This window comes from Mauremys reevesii, linkage group 10 (assembly GCF_016161935.1).
Source record: "Mauremys reevesii isolate NIE-2019 linkage group 10, ASM1616193v1, whole genome shotgun sequence".
NCBI classification, from domain to species: Eukaryota; Metazoa; Chordata; order Testudines; family Geoemydidae; genus Mauremys; species Mauremys reevesii.
Genome location: NC_052632.1, coordinates 62,625,382 through 62,648,661, shown reverse-complemented (window position 1 = coordinate 62,648,661; position 23,280 = coordinate 62,625,382). Strand labels below are relative to the sequence as shown.

Genomic DNA, 23,280 nt, shown 5'->3' with positions numbered 1-23,280 from the left:
GCATGGGCGAAATGACAAGTCAGGTGACTGAGAGAGTAATAATAGAACTAATTTGTAATCAGGAAGTTCTGTTTTCTTGTGACTTCTACGTCAGAACAATACCCACAGGCATGGGCTGCGTTTGGGACAAGCTTAGGCCCCAAAGGGATGGACATGAGTAAAAAGGGGGGAATATGACCACATATGCAGGGTTTTATTTCCAACATGTATTTAAATTGTACCTCTAACTGAAAATCAAACCTGAGAATAAGAAATAGAGCTGAAGCGGGCACTGCCAATCTTTAATTATTGTCTTTCATGTTCCCTTTTCAGGTGGCAAGCTTCCCTTCCTCACCCATCCCCCGGAGCCACAGCATGGGTTATTTAATAGCAGCTTCTGGGTTTAGTTTTGTAGATGCTGCAGAACTAAAATGAGAACCCACCTATCTAAGTAATTACCATCCTAAAAAAGCTTAGTGTCAAATTCTGCCCTTGGGTGGCTGTGCATGCAGCTCTCGGTTGAAAGCAGTGGGAGCTCAACATGCCTCAGGAGGCTGAATTTGGCCCTTTCATCCATCAGCTTATAAAACAGTCGCATATCAGGGCATTGCAAAATGACTATAGTGTTTAAGTTTTAAGGTGATCTGGCAAAGCTTGGGGTTTTTTAAGTGTTAGGTAGGGGTTTTCAAAGGAGTTGAAGGGAGCTAGGTGCCTAACTCATTGAAGTTCTGTGGGATTTAGGCACCCAACTTTCATGTGTCTTTCAAAATCCCAGCCTTACTGCAAGTTGAATAACTCAGAGAAAAAGGAAGAGCACACAGGCTGGCCTGCTCTGCAGTTTGTAGACTCAGCACCATGCTGTGATTTTACAGCTACCAGAAGGCCTCTGTGGAGAATGGATCCAATTTTGGAGGGCACAGATAGGCAGCCATTTAAACCTGGTAAGGTATACAGTGTATTTCTGAAAATATCATGCTTCTGGAATACACACACGTCAAAGAGCATAAAGTCATCCAGCCTACTACTTACCCAAACACCTGGAATCCACTCCTTTCGCTAGCATCAGCATCCTGGTAGCTCTATGGTACACACTGAGGGCTGGTCTACATTACGGGGGAAAATCGATCTAAGATACGCAACTTCAGCTACGTGAATAACGTAGCTGAAGTCGAAGTATCTTATATCGAATTGCCTACCATCCTCACGGTGCGGGATCGATGTCCGCGGCTCCCCATGTCGACTCCTCTACCGCCGTTCGGGTTGGTGGAGTTCCGGAGTCAACAGGAGCGCGTTCAGGGATCGATATATCGCGTCTAGATGAGACGCGATATATCGATCCCTGAGAAATCGATTGCTACCCGCCGTTATGGCGGGTAGTGAAGACGTACCCTGGGATGTCACAGTAAAGTGGGAGCTGCCAGGAATAACTGAAAGGGATCTAAACAGAAAATAGAACAGGAGCTTGTATGCCAAATGCTCCTTAGTCTCATACTTTGGGGCTGGTGTCCCAAAGAGCAAGGGTAACTCACTTATAAATATTCAATACTTTTATTTATCCCGGGTCCCCCTCATCTAACTTCCAATGGATTCTCCCCCCACCCCCCAGTGGATCTGGGCTATGTGGCAGGAGTGAGGGAAGGACAACCCACTAAGCAATCTGCACAGTAGCCCTGTAATTTCTCATTGCCGTCCCCAGCCCAGTCCTCTCTCACTTCTGGGCAACCTAGCCCTTTGCTTTCCCTCGACAAGTGACTGGGGAAGGTGGAGCAGGGGCAACAGAGGCAATAATCATGCCATAAAGAGTCACCAGATCCGTCTAACTCCATCTGCAATCTGCTTTCAACTTACTGGCAGAGTGCTCAGAAGTTTTGTGTAGGAAGGGTGTATAATGCCCTGGAGACATACCCTTTCTAAATCCCCCTTCTGCTTATGGTAGTGGAAAATGCTTTAAAACCTCCAGTTTTTAACACTTACATGCAGGGTCTAGTTCTCTTTTACAGCACCAGCAGCAAACACATTTAGTTAGAGCCATCCAGATATAGCCTCACTGGAAAGAATAAAGACCCGTGGGCACTCAGACAGTATAAAGGAGATTTTAGCCTCTCTTCCAGTTCCTGGAGAAAGCAGACTTATATTGCATCACATCCTTTCTGGTCAGTGAAAGTGGATGTATACAAAGCAGATTGGGCCAGACTGCAATGTTGAATGAAGGCCATCCTTTTGTCCCTAGCTAACACATTTCTAGAGTGACCTTAGTTCTTGTGAAAGCCACCTGACAGTCATCCCTGGAGGAGATGACTCCATTTCATTCACAAGATGGGCAGGAACAACAAAAGCTTCCTGACTCTGACCTGCCAACCTGCCCCTGCTCTGAGAAGTCTGGTATAAACGCAGGTGTTTTTCCTGAAGATGATACAAGCCAAGAGTTGCTCTTTTTTTTCGGAGGTAACTTCTAGGACTACATGCCTCTGCCCCAGCTCTCCACCCCAGACCCCACCCTTTGTGGGTTTCATTGCAGCGGGTTAAGGGAAGGACCATGGTAGGCCCCAGTAGCAGAGGGGATAGTGGCACTCATTGAGGGGAGGGAAAGCTCCAGCTGGTGGGTGAAGTTGGAAAGAGGAATGGTAGGTTTGGAAGGAAGGAATTGAGGCAGTTCCTCATGGTATAAAAGGCATCAGGCAGGTAGATGGGAAGATACCAATGCATATGTAGGTGAGGATGCTCCCAGTGGGGACCCACCCCTGAAGGAGAGTGACCACTTTAAGTGCGAGCAACTGCAATAGGAGTGAACTGGAGGAAGCATGCACACAGCACTGGAGGCAGCCGCACTCCCCGCTCCAGCAGATGTCTGCTGGATACCAAGACCTGCAACAGCAGGCTCCCAATCGTCACGAACTGCTCTCCTGCCCACAAAGCCAAGGTCATGTGAAACTTTAAAATGGGAGGAGAAACACTGAGGGAGACGAGACAATTCTCTTGATTTGACCATAAACCTCACAATATTTAATGTTTTTTTAAAGGCCCAGCACAGCTCCTCCAGTCAAGTTAATCTCAGCTTCCATTTAAATAAAATACATTTCTAGTCCTCGTGGTTGCTGAGCAAAGCTGCAAAGCATGACCTGAGTGTTCCTGAAGGGCTTGGAAACTAGAAGGTCAATAAAAACCCAAAATGCTTGTGTGGAGTTTTTTGGTCTCATGATTTTGGGGCCCTGATCATAATTTTTCAGTGCTGGGGGTTGGCCCTACTAGGGAAATGTAAAAGTCATAAGAGGTGACACATTTGACAGGTGGGCTGTTCTCATGAGATGGTGAGTTAAGATCTCATACAAGTCAATATTTTTACTTCCTTATTAAGACACCAACAAGGGTGGTATCTGATCTAGCAACTTTTGCACAAATTCATTTTGTGTAAATCATCTCACTACAGGACTAGGCTGTACGTAAATCAATAGCAGGTGAGAAAAGTCTCTTACCACTATACTCAGAGTGAACCAACGCCTGAAGATATTCTGGTTAACAAGACAAACAGACTCATTTCTCTGACATATGAGTTACCTAACTTAAGACAAAATGCTTTAAAATAGACAGCTCCAGTACTGACACAACTCATAATGCTGGTATTAGGCAGGGCTGCCCAGAGGGGGGGAGAAGAGGGGCAATTTGCCCCAGACCCCACAGGGGCCCCAAGAGAGTTTTTCAGGGCCCCTGGAGCAGGGTCCTTCACTCGCTCCGGGGGCCCCGGAAAACTCTCGCGGGGCCTGGGCCATCGGTGGCGGGGGGTCCTTCCGCTCCGGGACCCGCCGCCGAAGTGCCCCAAAGACCTGCGGCAGGGGGTCCTTCTGGCACTTTGACGGCAGGTCCTGGTTCAGGTCTTTGGCGGCAATTCAGTGGTGGGGGCCCCCCACCGCCGAAGACCCTAGGCCCCCTGAATCCTCTGGGAGGCCCTGGTATTAGGAAAAAGGCCAGAGAAATTAATAAAGATTCTTTGACCAATAGAGTACAAATAGTGTAAGTACAGTCAATTGCAAATTGTCACATACGCTGGAGATTACTATCATATGGAATTAGACAAAACCGGAGAGGAAAATGCAGTAAAAAAGGCCAAACTGAAATAACCAAAGAAAGGGACGTGCAGAACCACAGTGCTGTGCTGAGTTTCAGAATGACACAGACTAAGCAGAAGCCCTGAAAGAGGCACAAATTGTGTAATGGACAACAAAAATGAGAAACATGCTTGGAAAGCCCCTGAAATATGTACTAGACACAAAAGAGACTGCGGCCTTCACACTTGTACTGCTTTAGAGGTGTAAATATTTCACATAACGTACTGTACTTTGGCTTAGCATAGCTCCACTCACTGTAGTAGAAAAGATGCAGCCCTTGCTGCTTTCATTCTAGACTGGAAAGCACCTGAGAGCATGGTTTCATACTAGTTTGTAAAAAAGCATGCACCATTCTTGTCATACTTTGTATTGAGCAGGAGGGATGTTTCCAAATAAGTTTCTGAATATTTGCTGTAATCAGAAAAGGGAATTTCCTTCACCTGTACTTGGCACAGCAGATTGTGAACACCAGTGTGAATTAGCTGATTCTAAAGGTATGTCTACCTTGCAGCTAGGAGGTGTAATTCCCAGTGGGAGCAGACATACACATGCTAGCTCTGCTCAAGTTAGTGCCTAAAAATGGAAGCGTGTCTGTAGTGGCGGCAGCAGATCAGGCTAGTTGCCCATGTACAAGCCCATCAGACCGTCTGGGTACGTACCCAGGTGGCTATCCTGAGTTGCTGAGTCCACATTGCTATTTTTTGCACACTAGCTGAAGCAGAGCTAGGGCTTGTATGTCTACCCATGCTGGGAATTACACCTCCCAGCTGCCACGTAGACATAGCCTAAAAGACACTTACCCTGCATGCAGAAGCATGCCAGATGATGGGTGTGCCCTCAAAACTACTAAACAGTTTAGATTTCAAATCTGAAAACATTTACAACAAACTGCTTGTGAATTATCGACAGAACAACAATCATATGAAGAAGCTACTGAGCAAACAGCTTTGGACATTTACACTGGGAAAATCTTAAGCAGTTCACAGAAAACAGACAATCTCTTTGTTTGCACAAGTTAATCTTCCAGCTCCAGTATTGACACAACTCATAGTGCAAATGGTTTAGTTAGAAATGGACCAACACAGACATTGTTTACCCAAACCTGCCCATCCAGAGAACTTTGGTGGTTCACAAGATGGACCCCAGATCCAAACCAGCCCTAACTGTGGTTTTATTTCTACAAAAATGGAACCTGTACACACATGAAAGCCAAATCTCTGCACCTTCAGACCACTTCCAGTTTTAATACAGAACTTTAGAGAAAAACAACTTCCTGATGTTTAAATCTCCTGTTTCCCACATACATTTAAATATAAAAAAATATTCTAATACATTAAGAGTCTCTCCTCTGATGGGGAAGTTCTCCCTCATCTACATCTCTTTAGTCAGAAAGGCTAGACACAACCTGTTAAATCTAGTAAGAACAATCTTGGCTGAAAGCAGCATGAGGTTCCCTCTTCCTTCCTTCAGTGAGATAATTTCTTCTGCAGCACTCCCACCGATTATCATCTGGAACTAGAGACCAAAACCTACAACCCCCTAGGGTACCCCCTGTTGTTGCACTGGGAAATAGCCTTCCTCTTCTAACACCTTTTGTAGCTCACAGTTTCTTGGCTTTATATTTTTAGCCTTAAAACTACTCTCTAAAATCTAATAACTAAAATTTCTATATGATAGTGTCTTTTCTCTAGAAGTCACTGTGACCCTCAGCGCTCCCCAGTGTCAGCTGGCACACTGTTGTCATGATAAATGCCCAAATGTTGGCATGTAATACATCACTAAAAAACTAATAACTCACTGATCATTAATGTTCTTGTGTGACGTATGTATGGTAAACCCACAAAGGACTTCATAGACATGTACTGCAAATGTGTTCTTAACATTCAGGAAGCAGTTCCTAAGTCATGCCTGTTCCAGACAAAGGAACTTGGTTCCACCAGACTGAGTGTGTCTCTCGTAAATTGGGCAAGGTGTGACCAAAGACAAAGAAAACACATTTACATGCACGTAAACAAAGCCATCAGGAGTGCAAGTGTGGAAAAATGAATACTTAACAATCTTGACCAGGAATGGAGACTTGACCCCCAGAAAGCCTCATGCTTCTTGAAGCAGAGTCAATGAACTCTGGGAAGACAGCATGGCATCTACAGGAGAGAGAGAGAGAGAAGCTTTGTCTGGGCTTACTTTTCAAAGGTTTACTGGACTCTAAAAAGAGAGAGGGGAGAGAACCCCATAATTATTCATTACTGGGCACAAACAAGAGGCCTGAGTGGGGGTTGCAATCTCTGGAATCTGAATATAAGTAAGAAACCTGCACAGGCAAAAATTATAACTTGCTGAAGGGGAGTTTTAGTCTTAGGAGCATATTTTTATGTTTGTTTTTTCATAACCCTTTCTGTCTTTATTCCTTGTACTTGGTATCACTTAAAACTCTGACACTTGTTTGCTTGTTTGATTTGTTCAGTGCACTGACTGAAAGGAAAGGTTATTAACCCCAGTTAAGCTAACAGGCTGCAGTGTATTGAGTCAGGGCTCACTCTCTGTTACCTGCAAGGCAAGATTTGGACTGGCAGAGTCCTGAAGAGTTTGCTGGCAGGGCAGACAAACGGGTGTGTCAGGGAGTTGTTACACAGCTTAGCAGTAGCAAAACTCTCACTTGCTGAGGCTGAGAGGGGTAACCAGTAACTCACAATTCTGGAAACCCCAGCAGATTGTCACCACCATCTGATGTGTTTTATTGCTTGTCCATAGTGGGGCAATTCATTCATCACGGAAATGCAGCCATCTCTGGACACAGAAACAATCTGGTACCAATACCACAGACAAAAGTATTCCAAGGATGTGGCAGGAGCAAGGGTGGGCCTGAATGGTGAGAGGAATCTAAACAGAAGCATCAGAGTTTCATACAAATAGCCTCTCTGAGGTTTTGGATTCATTTCAGCAGTTCTAGTTTAAGCAAACAAGGCAAAAAGTCATTAGCATTGCATTATGTCAATGGAATGTCACAGCCAGAAAGTTTCAAAACCAAAACCCAAGCAGAACAGGTCTTTTTGGTTCCCCGGCTTCTAACTCAGTAGATATCTTTTGATTTCTGTAGAAGTGCCCCAGCCAAGGCCAGATTAAAGTTATGAGGGGCTTAAGGCTAATGGGAGGGAAAGGCCTAAGTATGAATAACAGATTGCAAAAAACAATTATGAAGTCATCAAACATTTATCTACATACATATTTACATGTTATTTATGTGTTTATTCTACTCTCTTTACACTCTTCAAAACAATTTTTTCCCCCTAGCATTAGCTGTGGCAAAGTCATGAATGATGTCATTGTAATTCAAAGACCTGACAATTTCATTCTCAGTGCTCAAGAGGGACAAAGCATGGTGTCACTTGAGTCATGGTGGATCGGAGGACATTTTCAATCCTTGTTGGAAGAGAGAAGGAATGTTCTCCACTACAGTCAGTGATCATTAGTGACAAATACAGCCGTAATGGAGTTTCAACATTTGGGAAACATTCTATCACACTAGATTCAGTGATAACTCAATACATCCAAATAGATTTGCTTTTGTGATCTTTTCTTTCTATATTTGAGAGTGATGTGAATTCAACAAATTGAAGACATTCTTTAGTGAAATCTACTCGGATATCATCTGGGTACTTCTGACACAGACATTTGATACCTTCACTGACTTCGGAACTTGAAATGTAAGGTGAAAAATTTGTCAGTACACTAAAGGTTTTGTCAATATTTTTGTAAGCCTCTCTCTGATGTTCTAATGAACTCTTCAGTTTGTCAATGATTGTAATGAAGGTATTAACTCTGAAGGCCTCCTTGTCACTGAATGAGTGGGCAGTTGCATCGTCGCATGTCTTCTGTTTTTTGCAGTGTTTGGCTGACTTATACTCATGGTTAGAAGTCCTTGCAGCCCCCTGAATTTCAAACTCATCAAAACTATCCTGCATTTGTTGAAGGACAGTTCCAAGTCTCCTCGTTAGGTTTAAAGCATTGCAAAGATCAATCTGAGCACTTTGCAAGCATAGACTGCACCTGCTGAATGGCTGACCTCACACAAAATACCATTTTCCAAAGTGCTCATTGCATCACTCAAGATTTTTGCATCTTTTCTTGTTGCTGATTTTTGAGATTCTCTGGTGCTTCAAGGATGTTGGGGGTATCCCAGAACAACTGCAGTCACAGCTTCAGTGTTGGCACTCCAACATGCCCCTGAGAGTGATTTGGGCACTGGTCATCCCTTTGGCAGTGAATTTCTTAAGAATTATCCAACGACTGGTTGATGCAGAGAAAAATATTTTTACATTTCTTGGACAAATCCAAAGAAAGAAACCACTTCAACACAATTATCCCCAGCAGACTGGCCAACGAGGTTGAGTGAGTGAGCAGCACATGGTATGTAATCAACCAAAGCACTGCACTCTTATTTTTGCCAATATCCCTGAATATTTGCCACTCATATTACCTGCATTGTCATAGCTTTGGCCACAACAAAGGCTGATGCCAATCCCATTTTTGGTTAGGAAATTGAGTAGGTCTGAGGAAAGTTTCTCTCCTGTGTGGTTGGTGATGTTTATGAAGATCATCAAACGCTCAACTATGCTGCTGGGTAGCACATAACACAAAATGACAGTCAGCTGATCTACATGTGACACATCTGGTGTTGAGTCGATGGACACTGAAAAATATCCCACATCTTTGATCTCCTCTACAATGGCTGATATCTTCTTTGCCAGCAGTGCAATGAATTTATCACAAATAATCTTTTCCACAATTTGTGTGTTCATTGATGTGCTGAGCTAAGAAAGGGTCGAACTTAGTGATTAGCTCTAGAATGCCAAGGCAATTCTTATTGTGTTTTGATCCAACAGTCTCATCTGAGCCATGGAATGGGAGACCATGCTCAGCAAGAAAAACTATGGTTTCAACTATGTGTCTGAGAACATTCTTCAAATAAGCATGAGCTTCATATCAATTCTGCCACTAACTTTCTTTCAGGCATGTTAGCTGCTAACTGACAACGCATACTGCTCACTCATTGCATGATTGGTAATGTATGCAGTATTCTTCCAATCACTGAAGTCTTTGCAGAACATTCCCCACTTTTTGGCAGCAATAAAAACAGTACACTTTCTTCTTAGAAGCTGAATAGATTAGCCATTCTCGCTTGCCAATCTGTTTGTTAGGCTTCACATATTCAAATATTGATTTGGTCAGATAATGATTCTGATTGGTGTACTCTCACTTTGTGAAAAGTCAGCATCTAGATTCTGGCATTTCTGTGGGCCTGTCTCAGTCCAATATGCAATGAGATCTTGAGAAGTCATGTCCCACTCATCTGGATCATTGGAGAAGGATATTTTTGCATTACTATCACTGGGAAAGTGTTCAGAGGAGTGGGGTGAGGCTGCAGCTAGAGAAGTCACAGGAGGCTGCTCCTTTTCATCAGGTGCAGGCGCAGCACATTCACTTGGCTGGTATTTGCCTGGAGTTCCTCACCAACAGACTTAGTAGGAGGAAAAAATGTAACGAGAGAAAGAGTACTTTTCAGCACTACATCTTGCCTTTGCTGTCTTTCTTTGGCCTCCTTCAATTTCTGCCATCCTCCTTTCTTCAATATGGTTTCTATTGTCCAATGTAAGCCTACTGCGTACAAAGTTAAATATTGCTTGGGCCCACTTGTGCAAAGCAATAAGTAATGAGACAAAAAAATTCTGATGGCCCCGCTACCGTGGCTCAGCTGTTACTTCAATATGGAATGGAGGGCCTATGGTAGGGCCTAAAAATAGGAGGACCTAAGGCTATAGCCTTATTAGCCTATGGGTTAATCTGGTCCTGACCTCAGCCTCTCTTTAAGAGAGAGGTTTAAGTGGTTTCTGCTGCTTGTAATTAGGTCTCAGATGGCTGTGCCTCCCTGAGCTGATTAAAACTTGGCTGGGTTTTAACCCCCAAAATGCCTGCTCACTGGGTTGTTCAGCAGGGCCTCCTCCTGAAGGATCAACTGGGGTGCAGCCAGACAACTGGGTCTCCACCCATGGCAGCAGTAGACCTGTGCATCCTATCCCAGGGTGCAACAACAATTAGCTTTCACAAGTTAGACTCTGAGGAAATGTAGAACCTACATCTAAAGGGTTAACCACCAAGTGATTAGCAGGCTATGTTATTGGTGGAGGAGTCAGCATTGTTTCAACCAGTCAGTTATGTCAGCACATCTCTCACAAGAGGTGATACTCCCCTGTTACCATGTTTTATGGTGTGCAGAAAGGGCTAATCTTTCCCTTAACTTAACACTAGAATGAGGACTTGGTCTACTCAAGTACAGACTGGACACAATACCTATGTTATTATACAGATAAACTATCTTGTTCTATAGGCCTCCTGACCCTCACTTACACTATCACTAAGGTATTTTCCTGAAGTTACATAATTACCCAGAGGTCCCTGAAATTTTAGGATTAAGTCTTCATTTTGTATGTCAATAACAGTCAGCCTGATCTATCAGCCCCATTTTTTCTACCTCACATTAGAACTTTAGCCAGTGAGACAAGTCAGGCAAGAGGCTGGGTGAAAGAAATGACCCTGATGTTTTGTGTTCAGAGGCCTCGTTCAAATGGCAGATAAGGTTTTGCACTTCAACAGGGCCTTTAATGACTGAAAGTCTTGCAGCAACACACCCTTGTGCAGTTGTAAAGGGTATATAGGCATCAGTTTGTCTACTACACTCCCCCCCCTTTACAGCGTGGAATCCCCCTCTGTGGTTTAACAGCTCACAGCAACACTCCATAACAGTTACAGGGCAGGAAATGACCAATATCAGATCAGACAGAAACAGCAAGAGGATTTTAGGGAGCTAGAATGTAAGTTACTTGAGTTGGAGTTTGGCTGGGAGACCAAGATGAACATGCCACTGTTATAAAAACTGCAATAGGATCTTGAACAATCGCAAGCACTAGCGAAAGCAAAGAAAGGAGAACTCAGGCCACTTTAGCGAGAGAGAGAGTTGGCAGGTATGTTTGCACTGCAGTCACAAGGTATGGACCTACCTAAGCTAACTTTAATCTAGCTAGTTCAGGTACTGGTCTGGTAGCAGTGAAACTGCATCAGTGCACGGCCAACTTTAATCTAGCTAGTTCAGGTACTGGTCTGGTAGCAGTGAAACTGCATCAGTGCACGTAGCATTCCTAGGTGGGCTTGTTTAGCCTGCTATGACGTGCAACCTGCTGCGGCTTCACTGCTGTAGTATCCACATTAGCTAGAACAAAGCTAAATGGGGCAAATCTACACAAACTGAAGTCACACCCAATGAGAGCAGTGCAGAGATGGCACCGTCTCAGTAAGGGTAATAGGGCACTTGGAACACTGGGCAGAAATACACAACAGAGAGAAAGAAAAAGGAACGCACTGGAAATCAAAAAATGAGTTTTAACCAGTCATATGGTCAGATGTTGTGGCAATGAAGAGGCAGGAACATGCTCTCATGGAACCACAGCTGGTCTAGAAATACAAAGGTCACATGTGTGTGCACACACCAGCCCACCCAGGCATCATGGTAATCTATTGCTACATCATTTGAACTAGATGTAGAGAGGATACCCCTGTATGGGAAGTGCTGTGATCTTCTGAATACCACATAGAGCAAACAGTGATCTCTACTGTTAATCAACAGATAATCCAAGAATAAAGGATTTTTTTTGGTTTTGACTCCACGATTAAGCTAGTGAAAATTAGAAATGTGATTAAAAAAAGACTAGTGAAGGAAGGTGCATCTTCACATAAATATTGTAAATTGCTTCTAAACTAAGGCCCCAGTCCTGTGACAAGTTATGCACATGAATAATTTGATTAAAGTTAAGCACATGCATAACTATATGCAGGACCAGGGCCTGTGTTCTGACCAGCATGCTATACAACACAGATACAAACGTTTAAAAAAATTACACCCACTCCCATTTCAAGTTGTCTTTGGCTGAATACCAGGAATCACTGGGCTCGTAGAGCACCATGTTGGTAATATCAACAGACTAGCATACCTATTTGTCCAGGCATGGGTATAGGACCAGATACCACAGTCTTTAGGCACACAAGAATGTTGCTTACATAAGGACTACAAGATGAGATTTCTCATTTCATCACATCACCAATTTACCAACACCAGCTTATTTCTCTTTCCTGTTTTTTCTTTACATCATATTTTTAACTTAGAGAGTCATCTACCATGAGCCTTTTACCACTGGAGGGAGAGAATGTGGGCTAGTAGATAAAGCACCAGACTGGGACTCAGGAGACCTGGCTCTGCCACTGGCCTGCTGGGTGACCTTGGGCAAGTCACTTTCCATTTCCTGGGCTTGTTTTCCTCATCTGTAAAATGGGGATAACAATACTGACCTGATTTGTAAAGTGCTTTGAGTTCTACTGATGGAAAGTGCTATATAAACAGTGTTGGAGTCCTGAAAAAGGAAGTGCTGGAACCTGAGAGGTGGTACAAGCCTGCTCTGAATGGGCAGAATGTGGGAGGAGGGGGGCAGTGAAAGGCCCCTGGAGGGAGCTGGGAGGTTGTAGAGGATGCTGGGGGAGGCCTATGGGAGCAGCGAGGTGGCTCCCCCCAGAGCCTGTCCCATCCCTGCCACTCCCTACCTGTGCCTGGAAGGTGGCTACACAGTACAGGGAGCCTGCTACCCAGCTTCAGCTCCGCCCTAGGCTCCTGGCAGCTCTGTCCAGGTGTTCCTTTCCCTGGTCCCAGCTGCAGCTTCCCTGGCTCCCTCCACACTGACTTGCTGCCAAGATAGCCTGACAGAGCCCCAAACCAGTACTTTCTGGTTCAGAGGGCATAGTCTCAGGGAACATCCCCTCTTCACGCCATACACAATTGAGTAAGATTCCCTTCACAACTACTGAAATTAAAATGTTAGAAAATGAATGTAGGTGTTGTGGTCCTTTAATGCAATTTAGCAGCTGGGAAAAGGAGAGACTATGTCATGTACCAAGCCAGCTATCTAAACATTAGCAATTGTCCATGGACTACAGTTTGAGAATGGCAGATCTATTGAAGTATAATTAGAAAAACATCTCCTTAATAATTGACATTACATTTTTATTTATAATCTTTAAGTCTCGTTTCTGATTGGACATACAAATGAGTTCAGCAAAAAATAGGGAGGAGCAGTGATATAGTAGAAGATACTACGGTTACTTAAATAAATTGTGTATAATTTGAAGATTTAAAGAGGTTTCCACTGAGTTGTTTTGTTTATTTATGGATAAATTAAGACTGTACCAACATATTAAGATTTTCTTTAACTTTTAGTATCAGAGGGGTAGCTGTGTTAGTCTGTATCCACCAAAACAACAAGGAGTCCAGTGGCACCTTAAAGACTAACAAATTTATTTGGGCACAATAAACTTTCGTGGGTAAAAACCCCCATTTCCTCAGATGCATGGAGTGAAAATTACAGATGCAGGCATAAATATACTGACACACGAAGAGAAGGGTGTGGATGTGGTCTACTTGACACCTCCACATCCACTCTGATTGAATTGGCCTCTCTCCACTTGTAAGGTAACGTCCTTCTCTTCATGTATCAGTATATTTATGCCTGAATCTGTAATTTTCACTCCATGCATCTGAGGAAGTGGGGTTTTTTACTCAAGAAAGTTTATTATGCCCCTACAAATCTGTTAGTCTTTAAGGTGCCACCAGACTCCTCATTGTTTTAATTTTTAGCTGTCATATTGTATCCGCTATTTCAGAGATTTGTTACACAGTACTGTATGATCTTCATTGCCCTATGCTACATGGTTATCCATATCAAGCATAACAAATCTCATAGTAACACTACCAACTTATATATCCTGCTACAGTAGATAGGCTGTCAGATTTTAAAAAGGCAGGCAGGCATTTTATTCACATAAATAACTTAAAGCCAACCGATACTTCATTTTCTTTGGACCATAGTACAGTAAGTTGTACTGGCATACTTTCTAAGACTCAGCATTCTTTTATGCTGCCTGGGTGACATTTCAAATGAGCACTCATGAATTTTGGAAAGAAAGAAGTAGAACATGATGCAACACATAGGACTGAAATATGACAGTCGTTCTGAGAATTTACTCAGTGTTCCTTGAGTGGGATTTTTCCCTAATTAAGCACCAGTGTGCAACCAGTTTCTACCGTCACAGGGATAAGTATAGGCAGAATTTGTCATCAGTGCATTTTCTATAATCCACTCATAGAGAAATTATGTAGGAAGGGTGATATAGGGCTGGAAAGACTGTAGTGAATGGGACATCCTTCCAAAAGTGTTAATTGCCTTTGATAATGAAGTACCACCTTGTAACAGGTGGACTCACTGCTGCGGCGCCTCCTGCTGTTACCCTGGGAATTAGCTCTTTCACAGCCTTGGAGCACCTTCTGCAGGCCCCTGTCTCACCTTGCCAGGCCCCCATGTCCCTCCCGGACCCCAGTGCCCCTTTCCACTGGGGTTCTGCCCCTTGCAGTACCCCCACAGTCTCAGTGGGTCTCCCCTCCCCGGGGAACACCCCACCCTCCTATCCCCACCTTGCCACAGTCTTGGCTACTGCCAGCCCCATCTAGCCCCCGCTCACTGGGGCAGACTGCAATATGAGTGCCACTCATCACTGGCAAGGAGGGTTTGGGCCTGCTGCCTCTGCCTACCTGTGGGCTGCCCTCTGCAACCCCAGTACCTTTTGGCCTTGGACTAGGCTGGCAGCCTGGGGGGTTTCGAGGCCGGAGCTCCCCAGCTCCTCTTGCCATCCCCCAGCCCTGCTCCACCTTAGGTACCCAGGTACACTCCCCAGCAGCCAGGCCCTTCTCCCTCTAAAGACAGAGGGAGAAAGAGAGCAGGTCTTCACTACCTGCCAGATCGGTAGAGATCGATCTATCGGGGATCGATTTATCGCGTCTCATCTAGACACGGCTACATTGATCCCCGAACGCGCTCCCCGTCGACTCCGGAACTCCAGCTCTCAAGAGGCAGAAACAGAGTCAACAAGGGAGCGGCAGCGGTCGACTTGCTGCCGTCTTCACCGCCAGGTAAGTCGACCTAAGAGACGCTGACTTCAGCTATGCTATTCGTGTAGCTGAGGTTGCGTATCTTAAGTCAACCCCACCCCTAGTGTAGAACAGGGCTCAGAGCGCCTGGCTCAGAGTCCTTTTATAAGGGCCAGCTGTGTTCTGTTTGGGGCGTGGCACCAGCTGAGGCTGCTTCCCCAATCAAAGGCCTTTCCTGGGCTGTTCTAAGACCTTTAAGGTGGGACCAGGGAGACCACCTCACTACACACCTCATCAATATTGTATAGGTATTCTTATAACAAGTATTAGAAGATATTGCTATCATTCCAGTAGCTTCTTCTACCTGTTAAAACAGTATCAGTTTGTCGTATAAGGATGTTAGCTCTAAAAGTGTGCCAATATTAAGGAGCCTGGCCAAATTAAGGCAACTATTTTTGATAAATTAGTGGTCTAGCACTGACTAGGATGACTATGGAGAACTGCCAAGTCCAACAATTCAAGTGCACATAACTGGGAAATCCCATATACTGTATACAGTCTTTGGACAAAAGCAGGAGAGTTACACAGTAAAGTAGCTGAACTAAAAAACACTTGTTTGTAGAGCATCAAAAGCTAAAATTGGGTACAGCTGACACTTCAAAGCTATTGTCAAAAAAAACCCCTATGCTAACTGAGATAATGTATTTGTTCTGATAATGCTAAATTACAAATCAGAAAACTCTGCTACTGGAAATTGGCTGCTAATCCAGCAACTATTACCCACACAAGTAGCTCTCTTGACTTCAAAGGAAAAATGCTCCCATTTGCAGTAGGTTAGAATTTCAACAATAGATGCTGTGTTTCATGTTTTAGGACCTCTAAAGTAATTCTGTGTTGGCTGGTTTCTTTTTTATTACAGTGAAAGTCCAATATTTTGGAATACTTTGGCCTGTAGACAATGTTAGTGAGAGAAGACCTAACATTTTTAATTACAATGATTTTATTGAATAACTTTTTTGAACCTTTGGATGCTGTACAACCATACATGTTATGAAATCAGAAAGTCCCAATCTCATTCCCAGCTCCTCCCACCAGCTACAACTCTTCCTACTGGAGTTTATCTGGAGGCAGGAAAGAACAGGAAAGGAATCTAGAGTAGTGGTTCCCAAACTGGGGTTTGTGAACTCCTGGGGGGTTCGTGAAATTTACAGGGGGCTCTCGTGAAAAAAATTCCTAATGGCGGAGTTGCCCTGGTCCCTAAGAGCTGTCCATAGGGACCAGGACAACTCGGGGCCAGCAGCCCAGAGCCCCTGGACTTCCAAGCTGAGGAAATTTAAACTTCAAGATTCCTTATAAGAAATGGAAAGGAAGGTGGATATTTTTTGCTGTTTTTAAAATTAAATAGACAGCTAGTGTTGTTTTAAAAATTACTATGAAGAACAAGTTTAAGGTTTGTTGTAACGTGTGTTGTTTGCCTGAACTGCTCAAGATCTGCATGCTTGTGTAGGAGGAACTCTTTGAGCTGGCTTCTTAAATACCTTCATGCTGTTTCACATTTGATACTCCTTGATGAAACATAGGAGCCTTGTCTTATAAGAGGCTTATTCAAAATGATACAAGCTACGAAAGTGAGATCTTGGAAGAGTGTTGCCATTTTCATAATGTAATAAAAATACTGAAATGATAAATAATAGTGTGTAATAAGCTTGTCATAAAACAAATTTTATATTTCCAAGATCATGGCTTTTATAATTTATACTCAGGTAAAAGAGAAAATCCCTGGAAATATTCATTTTTAAGAGGGGGTTCATGAGACTTGACATTTTAGTGAAAGGGGTTTACAGGTTGTTAAAGTTTGGGAACCACTGATCTAGAGTATTGGACATATTGGGCCTGTTAAAAAAAATCCTTGGCTATGGGAGGGTCTGAAATGTATATCAGGTTGAAGCAGATTTAATTCTGGACCTCAGAAAGCACAACATGGCCCTAAATACACAAGGGTATTTTTGTTATTGTTGCCTTTATATCTTTAAGGTCCCATTGACCCTTCTGTGGGTGTTTGTGCCATTGATGCCAGCTGGCAAAGAGTTCACTGTTTTTTTTACAAGCAACTCCTCTCTAAAACTCACGACACATAATCCACCACTAGCATGATATTTATCCATAAAGGGTAACATGGGAGGCCTCTACTGAAAACTTGTAATTTTTCAAAGCTCAGAATCATTGTGGGATCTATGTCTGAGTAATATTTAAGCAATAATGTAACTATATTGAAAGTTATTCCCTTACTGTCTTGGAGTAAAAGTGAGTCACCATAGAATATGTCTCAGGGATGGCCTATACAAGTGTGAGGGAGTTGCCACCTCCCACCTTTGCCCAGGCTACTCAGTAACATAATGTATTGCTCAATTGTTCACCTTTGCACCAACCTAGAAAAGTCAATGAAAACCATCAAAGACAAACCATAAATGTCAAAACCACTTTGAAGTTGAAAGGCACAATATGACCACAATGTCATATTGTGATAAAGACAAGAGACTGATTCAGTATATCACAGGGTGGAGAAAGACACACTGAGGAGGACTGGGGGTGTTCCATGAAGGACTGGGTCCTATCTTCTTAGGGCTAGCAAGTGCTGCAAGAGACTGAACGTTAGGGTGAGAATCTACTTTATTAGACAGGAAAGGTAACTCTCACTGAGGATAGGTCCTAGTTCTTGGTTTATGATTTTGTTTTGTATGTGACTAGCTATTTCCCTCACTCACTTGTTTCTAAGAAAGAATAGAGATTTGAATAACTACATTTCCTTTTGTCTTACTATAATTGACCCTAGCTGTGTGTTATAAAGGAGTGGTGGGCTAAGGTGAAACTGGGGTACACTGCTCCTTTTGGAGTAGAGGATCTGGGATTTATGTGGGAATCCAGTGATATGGGGCTGGATATGAGGCAGGGACATTTTGAAGGGACTTTGGGATTGGGATGCATCTATTGTCAGCCTCCAGGGCGAGTGCTTGAGTGGCTGACAGGTTGGTTGTGTTATGGAGCTAACACCTAGCCACAACTCCCTCATGCTGGAGGAAGAGGTGCTGGAACAATTTGTATAATGTGGGGGGAGGGTTTGAGAGCCATTGAACCAAACTGTAAACCCTGTATATGATGGAAACCACTACAAGCCCAGGGGTGTGGCCCCATCCCCAGTTCCAGCACCTATGGCTGGAAGCAGGTGGCAACAAAGTGACCCTCAGTTTGGATGCCCCAAGAAGTGTCACAGCATTGTAGAAAAAGGATGAAGAGATGTTAAACATAACTGTTCAAGAGCAGCATAAAGAAAGTTATACCCTAGCATCCTGTAATAACCCAATGTGTTTCTAATGCAAACAGAAGCAGGGTGGCTTTTGGGAGCAGAATAGATCAAATAAAAAAACAACAACAATATATAGATGACTGCCCTCATTGAGGACAGGATGGATTGTACTCACAATATTCACTTTATCCTCTATTTAATGAGTGTTCTGAGGCTTATTTGACATACACCATCCAAATCTTGCACTGAATATGATTTTGATTATTTTCTCTACATGTTTTTACAGTGCATTCACCCACAGAATTGGTGTGGTTCACAAACCTCAATACATTTTTCTGCCAATACTCTTGTAAGGGGAGTGCTATTATCCCAGTATGGAAAATGGAGGCACAGAAAGATCAAGGCCAAAGTTACTGTGCCCACTGTTGTCACAGTTTCAAGGGTAACTGCACCTTCACCCCTCCCCATCTTTTTTGTGGTCAGCTCCAGGAACACCCCTCAGGTCTCCAGCCATCACCTATCTGCAGGCAGGGACCTATGTCCAGCTCCTTTCTGACCATGGATTTTAAGACTGCACAGCTCCCTGCCATACACTGTGATATCCCCAGTAAGCCAGGCTGCCTAACAGCCAGCTCCTACACTTTGTTCATAGTCCCTGGAGTGAAAGCAGTGTATGCCAACAGTTACCAGTTACCGCACAGCTCTTCAAAAGCAGAGTACATTTAATCTTAAGGCAAAAACCATCAGAGAGAACATATAAAAAACAATAAAGTGCCCTATATACTTAATAAACCTACTCTAAGTCAACTAACAGTATAGAATTAGGCTTCTAAAAGTAATATGGGGCCCTGGTAGGCCAAAGGCCTTTCACCTCTTCCCTCCAGGATTGAGGTTCCCTAGCACCAAAAGGTTATGTCCATTTGCTGAATCAAAAGGAAGATCTGTTTTAGTTCAAGATTAACTTCTTACACCACAAGCCCTTTTGAATCTCTGGAAAAACCCACTTTCAATCAGTATATGTAAGTACTCCAGTGGGTGGATACCTCTCAGGCATTGTTTACAGTCTCAGTGACTCACAATCACCAGCCACTATTTTTAGTTCCTGGAGGACTAAAATACTGCCTAGGGTAGCAATATTTGTCACATATAACTCCAGATCAGGGTCGGCAACCTTTCAGAAGTGGTGTGCCGAGTCTTCATTTATTCACTCTAATTTAAGGTTTCGTGTGCCAGTAATACATTTTAACGATTTTAGAAGGTCTCTTTCTATAAGTCTATAATATATAACTAAACAATTGTTGTATGTAAAGTAAATAAGGTTTTTTAAATGTTTAAGAAGCTTCATTTAAAATTAAATTAAAATGTAGAGCCCCCCGGACCGGTGGCCAGGACCTGGGCAATGCGAGTGCCACTGAAAACCAGCGCGCATGCCGCCTTCGGCACCCATGCCAGAGGTTGCCTACTCTTGCTCCAGATTTTTCATTGGACTTAACATTATATAACACTTTTGAGTGTTTAGAACTACTATAAATCAGACCCTGCTTTCCCAAGTTGGGCACCCAGAAAGTGAGGAACCATCCTTAGTGGCCATTTATTTTAATTTAAATTTAACGTTACCTAGGAATTCTATGGCAGAAGCAGGGATAAGAATTCCTCTTTTTAGTGTGGCAGAGAACTGGCCTTAATCATGAGACTCTCCGTTCCCTTCTAGGAAAGTCTCCCAGGCTCATGACAGGTACACAACTTCTGATATACATGAATCAGGGGTCCCACAGACAACAGCATCCTTCACTATACAACTCTCTTTCATCCCCACAGCAGGTCCAGTTTACACATTAAATAAAGGAGTGGCTCTGTTGTAAAAGTTGTCTGTATCATAACACATAGGCACCAGATTATAGTTGTATAGGAAATATTAATTTAGACATTTCCTAATATTTTGAGTGCTTCATTTTACAGTAGTGTTTTCTTTTGAAAGCTTTTTTTTTTAAAGCAAAATGAAAAAGAAAATAATCCAACACATGGAAACCCACCTTCCCCTCAGGTCATCTGAGCTAAAACCTGGGATACAGCAGTCAGCTCCAAGGCTGGTTCCCTAACGTACCATTCTCAGCCCCGGCTAGGCTCTGTTTCTGGCATCCTTCCCTGCTCTAGTACAGAGCCCCAGACTGGCTCCTATAGCATACCCAGCCACCTACCAACCCTAGCTCCATCTACAGAAGCCTTCTACCTGTGATTCCAACTGCCAAACTGATATCAATCTGTCCTTTTATAAGGACTAAGTGTGCATTAAGATATCACCTGATCCTCTTTAGTCCTGCAACTTGAGGCTGGGAAGCAGCTAATTGATTATGAGGTGTGTTGCTAGCCCCATCCCTCCTTAAAGAGGCCAGTCACCCTATAACACACACTATGAAAACACTGATAATCCCAGCAATATTGGAGGCAGGGGGGAAGAATAAAAAAAATTCATTCTTTTAATTGTAAAGATTGAAATTAACAAGTAAAATACAGGGTTCTGGTTGCCTTCCAGTTATATCAGACCAACTCCAGTTAAATCAATTGACTGCCCAGGGTGTAAGTGAATTACAGAACTAGAAAATTCAGAAAATGCTGTTACAGCCAAATTCCCATCTCTCCCACAGAAGGGAGCAAAAGACAGAATGTAGCTATAGCCAGCTTTTTTCAGTCATATCATCCACCTGAGAACTGGCTCAGCTGAGACAATGTTGCAACATGAGAAGGATATCAAATTCAAACTCTCAGAACCAGAGTTGACTCCAGCTTTGCACTAGTGTACGTGGGATGAGATTATAAACCATAAATGAAATGGAGAATATATGAGGATAAAAGGAATTAGGCTTCTAAAAGTAATATTTCTATCAGTGGGAACTTCACACAAGTCATCTTCAGCTAAAGAGGAGCATCTTCAACTTCAGAAGTCTGCTCTACCTCAGTTACTGTTAACAGGATGTTAATTGACATTAATGCTAGTTCATAGATCATCAGTTAGATGACAACTACTGTGTGTGTATCTGCATAATATTTGCTAAGAGCTGGAGGGTCACAATGAACCTGAAAAGAGATTTATTATATTTCAACTGGGAGGGGAAACTCAGTTCCTTGTTTAACAATATTGTAGCATTAGAGAAGTGATGTCTTCATAGCGGATTTTGAAATAACTGTTCAAGTTGTTTGGATATGGTTGGGAGTTGAGTGGTTTATTCTCTTAGAAAAAAACTCAAACAAATTATGGGCTCAGTTTTGCCTTCTGATATGTGCATACACCACTTACTGTGCCAGGTAATGTGCAGATCTGCCAAACCTTGGACATTTTGGATTAAAAACATAAAAAAATTATCTTGCTTTTGTGATGAAGGGATTTGCAATCTTATAATGAAGTTTTCAGTTTTAAAATTTGGGAACAGCACAAGCCCAACAAATAAATGTGACATTGTATGTTCAAAAGGAACAATCACTAAAAATGAGGGTAGAAATAACGCCAACTGAGTTCACTTAAATATAGGCTGCATAGAAAAGAATCTTGCTAAACCATGCTCTTCAGTTTCCCTAATTCTCAGCAATAATTTCATAGGTGATGCAGTAATAAGGTTAATATGACTAATAATTATTTTCACTTCACATGGGCCCAGTCTGAAAACACGATCAAAAGTAATCCTTGATACCATGAACACTCACACTGAAGTAAATTGGACTGTCTACAAGTAATAGCTACTAAGCTTTTAGCATCCAGGCCCTGTATTACAGTAAGATTATTGATACATTAAAACTTTTAAAACCAAGCTATCATTGTCAAAGTAATAAAACACATCTTATCAGTAATCTTCGCTTTCCAATTGTTTGTGTATTTATTTGCCTATTTGCAAAATTCATTTGACAGTGGGTGAAAGCTTGCACTGTATTATGTATTTACTTGCTGTATTAATAGCTGATTAAAGCTGGGTCCCGTGCAACATTTTGGAGGTGTACTTACTTGGTAATTTCTTCATTTAAACCAGATTTCTTATGTCATTATTTCAGTTAGATGTTTTAGTGCACAGTGATAAATTATGCTTTAGCATGTTTCTCTAATGACTGTAATTAATCATATCTAAGATACTGTAGATATTAACTCTTTTGATCCTTCATTCAACCATTATCAAATTAAAATATTTTACCCACTGGTCTCAAAAAGCCCCTAAATTTCTGCCACATTTCCCTCCTCATCTTTTTCTCATAACAATAAGTTATTAAAGTTGCTAAAATGTTAAGTGTAGCTTAGCTGTGTCATTTCATACTTTCATTATGTAGTGTAGCTTAGCTACACTACATAAACTGTACTTAAGCACATCAAACAAAAGGACAGGTGATTATTAAAATAACCCTCAGATAAATCCTGCTTGAGTTACACAAGTATTTAGGCAATAATAGAATTACACATGTAATTCATTGTTTTCAATGGGACTATTCACATGGTGAAAGAGAACAAGATTTAAATAAAACAAAAACGCACTGTGTACTTTCCCCTAGTATGTTGGAAATCTCATTTTAGTAGTCTGAACAGCACTTTTGATCACATCATTGCCATGAAAAAGTGTATTTTTAAACTGTAAAAAACAAACAAAAACACAATTGTTTTATAATGCTTATAAGTGTATATAATTCTATAGGATATACAATGTTTCTAAGCTGCCAGCTACCAATAATAAGGAAACGGAACACACTCAATACAAAAGTAATATATTAAAGTCAGTTAAATGGGCTCTTGGGCTTGGATTACAAGGGTTTATACATACATAGATAGATAGATAGATAGAAGCTTCATTCTATTCTATTAAATCTTTTGCCATTTTCTCCCCTCTTGTGGGTTTTGT

General features: G+C 42.4%; 1 protein-coding gene across 5 annotated transcripts in view; it reads right to left on the bottom strand.

Annotated features, from left to right (window-relative positions):
- Positions 1-23,280, bottom strand: part of CIITA (class II major histocompatibility complex transactivator) — a 102,914-nt gene that overhangs the window by 70,443 nt on the left and 9,191 nt on the right. For 2 of the 5 annotated variants that reach the window (XM_039492946.1, XM_039492950.1), the window contains exon 1: positions 20,440-20,642. The exons of 1 other annotated variant lie outside the window; for it this stretch is intronic. Coding sequence is in view for 2 of the 4 variants with exons in the window: in XM_039492948.1 (XP_039348882.1) it covers positions 20,511-20,513 (3 nt within the window). In the remaining 2 variants the exon portion in view is untranslated. Of the gene's footprint in view, positions 1-20,439; positions 20,643-23,280 lie in introns of those variants that run through there. 2 more of the 5 variants (XM_039492948.1, XM_039492945.1) reach the window with 2 other exon arrangements.